At 39.7% G+C, this 9,086-nt stretch overlaps 2 protein-coding genes across 2 annotated transcripts; both read left to right on the forward strand.

Moving 5' to 3' along the window:
• The first annotated feature begins 4,954 nt into the window (after positions 1–4,954).
• LOC130015730 (uncharacterized) lies at positions 4,955–6,037 on the forward strand. Its single transcript, XM_056106436.1, has 3 exons — positions 4,955–5,011; positions 5,081–5,581; positions 5,659–6,037. Exons 1-2 carry the CDS (start codon positions 4,965–4,967, stop codon positions 5,400–5,402), a joined length of 369 nt encoding a protein of 122 aa, XP_055962411.1. The 5' UTR covers positions 4,955–4,964; the 3' UTR covers positions 5,403–5,581; positions 5,659–6,037.
• Positions 5,800–8,010, forward strand: LOC126687614 (uncharacterized). The gene is made up of 5 exons (XM_050382171.2): positions 5,800–6,362; positions 6,435–6,579; positions 6,659–6,952; positions 7,026–7,133; positions 7,424–8,010. Exons 1-5 carry the CDS (start codon positions 5,800–5,802, stop codon positions 7,889–7,891), a joined length of 1,578 nt encoding a protein of 525 aa, XP_050238128.2. The 3' UTR covers positions 7,892–8,010.
• Positions 8,011–9,086: the final 1,076 nt, after the last annotated feature.

A 9,086-nucleotide genomic window follows, 5' to 3' on the forward strand; every position in this document is an offset into this window, starting at 1 on the left:
TTGTCGGATCCAGGACAACTTAAGTAAATAAGTGAGCAAAGACTTATTGGATTAGTGAAAGGTTAAAAGTAAAGGAATGAAATTAAGCGAATGCTAATAAGCAAGAAGGATTTATAAGAACGTCAAGCGTCGATGAAACCTATGGGATACTTATGAGATCAACGTGAATAAGGAATCATGACATAAAGGAAAGACAGTTTTGACTGATAAGTCAATAGGAGACTCGAGACGATCTTTAAGGGATCACATGAAGAAAGATAAAGAAGATAAAAATACAGATAGTATTGGTTAACGAAGACATCTGTACAAGCTACACAATTTAGATTAATGTGAATCGGAGCATTTATAGTAATGGTGAACGGATGAAGGATCACGACTAAAAAAACGACGCGAAGTCCGCGATAGCTTAAAGGAGAAAAGGAAAGAGAAACTAAAGATAACAAAAGGTGTATCAGACTCAACTACGTTAAGAAATAGTGAGTATCATAGAAAAAGTATAACTCAAAAAGGAACTGATTGATAAAGGAACTAAGTATTAGAAGTGACAAGGAGAGAAGTAAGAAATGAAGACAACAGTTTAAGAAAGAAAGATGAGAACAACGGATGATATCAAAGATTATAACCACAGATTTACAATTATAAAAGCAAACACTCGTAGGCATGTGAGTAAACACTACTAGAATTCCTGCGATTAGCGACCGAAATTAGCGACGGATGTACAATCCGTCGCTAATTTCGATAATATCGACGGACTTGGCGACAGACATACTGTCCGTCGCCAAGTTCTCAAAATAAATTGGCAGGAGCTTCCCCGCCAATATTTTCCCCCGGTTTTAGCGAAGGATTGTAGTAATCCGTCGCTAATCTCTAGAGGAAAATGAAACGCAGAGTTTCATTGTTACGTTAGCGACGGATTTTCACAATCCGTCGCTAACGTACCAATGAAACTCTGCGTTTCATTTAATGTCTAACATTAGCGACAGATTTAATATCCGTCGCTAATGTTAGGCATTAAACGGGCAGAAGCCCTTTCCTTTCCCCATTTTTTTCTTTTCCTTTCCTTCATCAGATCGCCGTTCACCTTCCCCATTTCATCAGTCCTCTGCCGCAGTTCACCTCCACCGTCGTCCGAGCCCGCCGTTCACCGCTGCCAGCAGAACCACCGCCGTTCACCGCTGCCTTTCAGCCACAGCATCAGTCCGCCGTTCACCACTGCCGTTCATCAGTCCGCCGTTCACCGCTGCCGCCGTTCACCACCGTTTTCCGCCGTCTTCCACCATCCGCTGCATTAGAGGTAAGGTTTTATTTATTTATTTATTTGTTTATTATATTTTCAGATTTAATATTAGGTTTAAATTAGGATGTAATTAGATTTAAAATTAGGTTTTTAGATTTTAATTAGGTTTAATGATTTAATAAATTTAGGTTAAAATTAAGTTAAAAGTTAATTAGGCTTTAATAAATTAGGTTAATTGTTAATTAGGGTTTATTAAAATTAGATTAAGTTTTAATTAGATTAATTTTTAATTAAGTTAAATTGAAATTGTTTGCATTAAATTTTGAAATATTTGATATGTTATTATTTTAAATAATAATTAATTATGTTAACTGTTAATTAAATTAGTCAATTTTAGATAATTAAATTATACAATTCAATTTAAGGTTTAGTTAACAATATTTAATTATTTTTTAGTTTGTGGTGTAGTTATTAATTAGGATATGTAATTAGTAATATTTTATTAATTGATGAAATTCAAGTTAAATATTAGATTATATATGATTAGGTTAATTAAATTGTTAATTTGTAGTTTAAATAAATTATAATTTAATTAGATTAAATGTTTTATTAGAGTTAATTGAATTGTTTAATTTGATTACGTAATTTATTCTTAATTTGAAAAATTTTAGATGCAATGGTTTGTTGGTTATGTTGGAATATGTAATGTTTGCTTACAGGACTTCCCTGAAAAATGGGTGATGCTCATTTTACGGGGAAGTTCTGCCGAATTTTCAATAAGTATATGTAACTAATAGTATAACTTTAATTATTTAATTAATAGTGTTCTACAAAACTAATATAAAACTATCGTATTAGGTTTGTATGTGTCTCGCTGACGGTTTCTGATAGCCGCTTATAATAGCCATTGTTGTCTGTTTACATCGCGGCTACCGTATTCATATCTCTTCTCTCTTGCGGTTCTGCTCTTCAACAAGTAAGTGTTACTGCATTTTTGTATTTCATTTTAGTTTGTTAGAGTAAATTGAATAACTGTTAAATTTAATTAACAAAGATTTTATTCCCACCGAATAAAATCTTACCTAGCCGTAGAAACCCGTCCCGTGTGTTCAAGAGATTGAACGACACGGGATTGTACGTGTGTACAGTTCGTAAAACTGCTGTCGTCTGCGTAATTTGATCACGAAAAAACATATATGTATGGATATGGTATAAAAATATTTGGTAGTTTTCTGGCGTATGTTCTCCGGGTGGCTATTTAATATAGGCTGTGTAACGCTTATTCCTTACGGAATATATAATTAGCGTTACACACCCTATATTATATAATGCACCTGGGGAACGACGCCGGAAGGCTGCCGAATATTTTTTCCGTATTCATGCATATATCGTGATCGAATAATGGGGCGCCAGTTTTGCGAATGGGATAGGACCCTACCCTTTTAGCAGTCAATTACATTGACTTTGCTACATTGAGCTTATGAACCAGTACCTAATTGTACGTCCTCCAGAAATGAATCCAGACCGCAGTTGGATGTATACGAGACATGACAGAGGCTTCCTGCCGCCTGATTTTTTCCCTAATCTTGAAGAGTTCGTGAATTTTGCTGTACAACATCCCGAGTGTATGAGTGGGGAAGAGATAAAATGCCCATGTTCTAGGACAAAATGTAGAAATACAAATTTTCGAGATGTCGAAGTTGTGAAACTACATGTCTTGCAGTCTGGGTTTGTTCCAGATTACTATGTCTGGATTCACCACGGTGAGGTGAATGTCCCTCCTGTAGTTCAGCAGCCGGCTAATGAATACGATTACTATAATGAGGGAGGGGGAGATTTAAACTATGGTCAGAGAATGGTTATTGATGCTGCTGGTCCCGAAGTTTTTGAGGAAGAGACCCCGAATGATGAAGCTCGGAAGTTTTTTGATATGATGAGTGCGGCAGAAGAAGAAATATGGCCCGGAAATAGCAAACACTCACCCCTGTCCGCATCTGTTGAAATTTTGGATATTAAGTGTCGACATCAGGGGTCGATATCTTTGATTGATGACACCTGCCGTTTATTACAAGAACTGCTTCCAGAGAACAACAAAATGCCGAAATTTTTTGCTAATATCAAGAAGCTTGTGAAAGGTCTCGGGTTGCCGGTCGAGGTTATTGATTGCTGTTTCCACAACTGTATGATTTACTGGGGGGCGGACGAGGATTTAACCCACTGTAAAGTTTGCACATTTCCTCGGTGGAAACCTGTAACGAAAAGCAATTCGGCCAAAAGAAGGGCTAACGTTCCGTACAAAAAAATGTTTTATTTCCCTTTAACTCCGAGGCTGCAAAGATTGTATGCTTCCAAAGCCACAGCTAAACATATGACATGGCACGCTGAACATGAAATGGAAGACGAGAAGATGTGTCATCCTTTTGACTCTCCGGCTTGGAAACGGTTCAGTGAGTTGCATACAGATTTTGCTGACGAAACAAGAAATATCAGGCTAGGCTTATGTACTGACGGGTTTCAACCATTTGGTAGTTTTGGGAAAAATTATTCTTCCTGGCCAGTTATTGTGACGCCGTATAATCTGCCTCCTGGCATGTGCATGAAGAATGAGTTTATGTTTCTAACAATACTTGTCCCGGGACCCGGTAATCCAAAAAACCATATGGATATTTTCCTGCAGCCATTAATAGCGGAGTTGAATCAGTTGTGGGAATCTGGAATCCGGACATATGACATTCAAAAACGGCAGAATTTTCAAATGAGGGCGGCGTTTATGTGGACAATTAATGACTTTCCCGCTTATTCAATGTTGTCCGGTTGGAGCACATCAGGAAGATTGGCATGTCCGCATTGTATGGAAAATACTGAGGCTTTCACGTTGCTCGAGAGTGGAAAACAATCGTGGTTTGATTGCCACAGAAAGTTTTTACCTACAGGTCACCATTTCCGTCGGAATGTTACCGAATTCCGAAAAGGCAAACAAGTTAGACATCAATTTGGAGGTGTGAGGACTGGAGATGAAGTGTTAGCAGAGGTGGACGGTTTGGGGTTTAAGAGGGCCTATGAGAATGATGCTAAGGCTACGAATGATGAACTATCTAATGGCCGTGGTTGGAACCGAAAAAGTATATTTTGGGATTTACCGTATTGGAGGACAAATGTGATCCGGCATAATCTCGATGTCATGCATATTGAGAAAAATGTATTTGACAACGTTTTCAATACCGTGCTCAATGTACCTGGTAAGACGAAAGATACGGCAAAATCTCGGGCAGAGTTGAATAAAATTTGTGATCGTCCTGGCCTGGCACAAGATGAGGAAACTGGTAGATATCCAAAGGCTTTGTATGCTTTGGACAGAGATTTAAAAATGATTTTGTTAGAATGGATTCAAAAGTTAAAGTTTCTGGATGGTTACGTGTCCAACTTGTCTAGGTGCGTTGATTTAAACAGTTTAAAGATGATGGGCATGAAAAGTCATGATTGTCATGTCTTCATGCAACGACTTTTGCCAATTGCTCTTCGGGAGCTTCTTCCGGCAGAAGTGTGGGAGCCTTTAACAGAGTTGAGTATATTCTTCAGAGAGTTAACCGCCACATCGCTGAAAAAGGCAGATCTTCAGAGATTAGAGCTTGATATCCCGAAGATACTGTGCAAGTTGGAACGTATATTTCCGCCGAGTTTTTTTGATTCGATGGAACATCTCCCTGTACACCTTCCATACGAAGCTATGATGGCAGGACCTGTTCAGTATCGTTGGATGTATCCGTTTGAAAGGTGATATATTTAAAGTTCTATTTCGTCAACCGATAATTAGGTAAATTAACTAATTATATGATTATGCAGATACCTGAGAAAACTCAAAAATAAGGTTTCGAATAAAGGCAGAGTGGAAGGAAGCATTAGCAGCGGATATCTACTGGAGGAAACAGCAAAATTTGCATCTTTTTATTTCAAGGATGGTGATCCGATGGTACCATGTCGGATGCAAAGAAATGAAGTTTGCGAAATGGACGTTGATGATGATTTCGACAGATTAAATATTTTCAAACCAAAAGGGCGACCTGTAGGTGCTTGTCGGAACAGATATCTGGATGATGCTGAATATGTTGCTGCCCGAAGCTACATCCTTTTGAATTGCCCTGAAATCGAACCTTACAGAGAGTAAGTCTTAATATACAAATTTAAGTTCAGTATTGAAGAATTTGATACAAATTGTATTAATTCGCTCGTATTCTTGTAAAAAGAGTTTTTGAAGGCGAGTTGTATGAATTCAACCCCGAAATTACACAGACCGAAGTTGTAGTCAAATTGGAGAGGGAATTCGCCTTTTGGTTCGAGCAATATGTAAGTATTAATGTTGTTTTACCGTCGTAGTTGTATATTATATTATCGTGTTGATCCGTATAATAATTGTGCTACAGGTGAAAGACCCAACTGTCAGTACCAATCCCTATATTCTAAGTCTTGCAAAGGGACCGCTTAGATCGGTCAAAACATTCAAGGGGTACTGTGTGAACGGGTTTAAATTCAATACTGAAGAATATGGGGAGGATCGGGTCACAATGAATAGCGGAGTCTGTGTAAAAGGATCACTCTACGGCCCAGCTGAAAGCGACTTTTATGGAGTGTTGACTGACATTATTGAGTTAGAGTATCCAGCTCTACCAATAAAGAGGACGGTTTTATTTAAATGTAATTGGTTTGATCCTACAAAAACGGTTGGTATGTTAGTCCATCCTCGGTATAACATAGTGGATGTTAATCACAGAAGGAGATACAACAAATATGAACCTTTCATTTTAGCTGAACAGTCTCACCAAGTACATTACTTACCTTATCCTAGCAAAAAGCGGGACAAGAAAGATTGTTTTGTAATTTGTTTTGCAGATATGAGAGGTTCAGGTTCTTCTTCTGCCGGCCGAGGCCGGGGTAGGGACACTGGTCAGGGACGTGGACGTGGACGTGGCGACCCAGAGCAGGATCCACTTGAGAGCTCAGATCCAGGGGCTGAGCAGCAGGTGCTGGCGGGTAGACCCGCACCGCGGAGAGCGGCGAGACAGCCACAGGACCAGCCGCCAGCTACGGACAAGACTGGGAGGATTAGAGTTACACCTGATGCTGCAAGGTATGATTGACAACTTTTTTTTAACAAATATTATTTCAAAAATGTGAAAACTAACTTTTTTGTAACGTACAGAGAAAGGTTACTAGATAGCAGGAACGACAGCGGGAGCGCATCGAGGGCGATCTTGCCCATTTTCCGATCTAGCTGGTTCCCTGAGGGTTCCTCGTGGAAGAAGCTGACAGCAGAGCATAAGGGCTTCTACTTCGAGGAGTTCAAGGTTGTTAAATTAAAATTTTAAATATATGTTTTACTGTCTTTTTGATTTCTAATTGTTTTTATTAATTAATGGTTTGCAGAAGGGTTTTTGCTGGGACTCCACCCACCCTGAGGACCTGATTAGAGGGGTCTTCTACCGACATGCGGCTAATCGGTACAAAGATACTCTCCACAACATGAAGCCAGATAAAAAAGAGGGCAGTGTTAGTGCTGATACTTGGGCGTCGTGGAAGCGAGACTGGGATACTGCTGAGGCTAAGAAGAAGTCTGAGGCAGCACGAGCTAATCGGCTGAGTGAGCCGTCCGGAGCTGGCACCGGACCGGTTCGACATACCGCAGGATCGAGATCGGCTACGAGGCATAAGACAGTTATGGTAAGTTTTTAATATTACTAATCGTTATATATTCTGTTTATCTACTAATTAACTTTTTCATTTCATATGATAGACTGAGGAGCTCGGTCGAGAGCCCACTTTAGCTGAGTTGCATGTACGGTTGCACCTGACCAAGGCTGATCGGATTGTCTTCGTTGACAAGAGATCAAAGGATAAAAATGTAAGTTTATTTTAACCTTAAGTGACTGCTTACTATGATATAAATATAACTTTATATAGTTAGTTGTTTATAGGATGTTTACGTGTTTGTTGTGGGTGTTGTGATTGCTATTTCGTATTGTTGAACAGAGTTGTCTGTAGTTGTTGCAGGATGTCCCTGAAAAATGGGTGATGATCTAATTTTAGAGAAAATGCTGCCGAATTTTAGTTAGAAATGTAGGTTTAAACTAATATTTGTGAAGTATTTTTATAAAGTTTTACTAAACTATAAATTTGTATTTTTATTCTCAGGACCGTTTCCAGGCAGAGCTTGCTGCAGCGACCCAGTCTCAGGCGGCTGGAGAAGGGAGTTCGTCGACTCCAGAGCCGATCGACGAGAACGAGCTGTTTTTGTCTCTCGAGGCAATCAAGAAGCAGCGAGTCTACGGTATTGGTTCGGCTTCAGCATCCTACATCGGCCAGAGCAGCCGATTGCGCCGCGGCGGATCATCCCAGTCACAGCAGCAGGCGGTCGTTAGTGAGGAGATCGAGCAGCGCATTGCTAGAGAGGTTGAGGAGCGACTCGAGCAGCGGATGCGTACTGTGGAGGCGGGTTTTGAAGAGCGGGTCGAGCAGCGGATCCGTACTGTGGAGGCGGGTTTCGACGAGCGGATCCGTACTGAGCTTGCGCGACTGATGACTACACTCCCACCGGAGTTACGACCGCAGTTTCCCCCACCTCCACCTCCACCGGCTGACGACACTACTAGTTTGGGGTAGTATAGTATTTGGACTTGGATTTTTATAATACAGTTTGCATATTTTGACTTATTTAGTATTTATCGAATTGTATACTTTTTTACCGTTTATTTATATATAACGGTTTCGGTTTATGTTTATTTGTGTTTCGGTTTTTGTTTATTTGTTGTTGTCTATTGTGTCTGTCTGTGATTAGTTAACGGGTCTATTAAAAAACAGGGAAAATCGAAAAATGCTGAAAAACGGGAATTTTCTGCCAAAAAAACAAAAAATTAGCGACCACATATGAGCTTTTAGCGACGGATATTCCGTTGCTAAAATGCTCAAAAACGACAAAAGTGGACTATTTAGCGACGGAAAATCCGTCGCTAAATAGTCCAATTTGGCGACTACATTTAGCGACGGACAGTTCCGTCGCTGATTTAGCGACGAAATTGTCCGTCGCTAAATGTGTCGGTATTTGGTCGGTCAACCCGACCAAAATACCGACAGGTCCAGGTCAACTTACCGACGGAAATTTCCGTCGGTAAGTTGGCGACGGTTCGTTTTTTGGGTCGCTAAATGATTAGCGACCCAAATTGTACCGACGGATTGAGTCCGTCGGTAATCCGTCGCTAATCTTGATTAGCGACGGATATTAGCCAATTAGCGACGGATATTTCCGTCGCTAATTGGTTGATTTCTTGTAGTGAAAGTAAGTATTATGTTCACACGTGCACGTTGGTAACCATTTGAGGATAGACGAGATAGATAACAACATGAGGATTATCAAGAGTAATAAATCGATAAACTATTAAGCGAGGATTATTTGACGCTAATGATAGTCGAAGGAAAGATGAGAACCAGTTGAAGATGACGTAAGGATTAGAACTTAGAACTCCCTTCTAAAGCTATATTTCCTTATAGGTGCAACAGAATAAACAAGAATAACAATGAGAAGATTTTCAACTACATAACGGTAAGAAGCTACTATGAGCAAGATAGATAATCGATTAATAATAAGTACGAAATCACATCTATAAGTGGAGAGTTAAAAGTTAAAGTAAAAGAAGAAACTACGACTGACGCGTAGTAATAAGAACAGTTATAAGGTCCCAACAAGTCTTATGAAAATTCGAGGACGAATTTTTATAAGGGGGGAAGAATGTAATACCCCAAAAGATTTAATTATTCAATTGGACCACGTGTCCCGCTTTGAGTCGCCAGAGTGGCGATT

This window comes from Mercurialis annua, linkage group LG6, assembly GCF_937616625.2.
Source record: "Mercurialis annua linkage group LG6, ddMerAnnu1.2, whole genome shotgun sequence".
Classification (NCBI taxonomy): Eukaryota; Viridiplantae; Streptophyta; class Magnoliopsida; order Malpighiales; family Euphorbiaceae; genus Mercurialis; species Mercurialis annua.

Bases quoted from the DNA above. Each gene is read 5' to 3' on its own strand.
- LOC130015730 (XM_056106436.1), top strand. From the start codon at position 4,965: ATGATGGCAGGACCTGTTCAGTATCGTTGGATGTATCCGTTTGAAAG. The intron at 5,012-5,080 runs GTGATATATTTA...ATGATTATGCAG, and splicing joins TGGATGTATCCGTTTGAAAG to ATACCTGAGAAAACTCAAAA.
- LOC126687614 (XM_050382171.2), top strand. From the start codon at position 5,800: ATGAATAGCGGAGTCTGTGTAAAAGGATCACTCTACGGCCCAGCTGAA. The intron at 6,363-6,434 runs GTATGATTGACA...TGTAACGTACAG, and splicing joins GTTACACCTGATGCTGCAAG to AGAAAGGTTACTAGATAGCA. The intron at 6,953-7,025 runs GTAAGTTTTTAA...TTCATATGATAG, and splicing joins CGAGGCATAAGACAGTTATG to ACTGAGGAGCTCGGTCGAGA.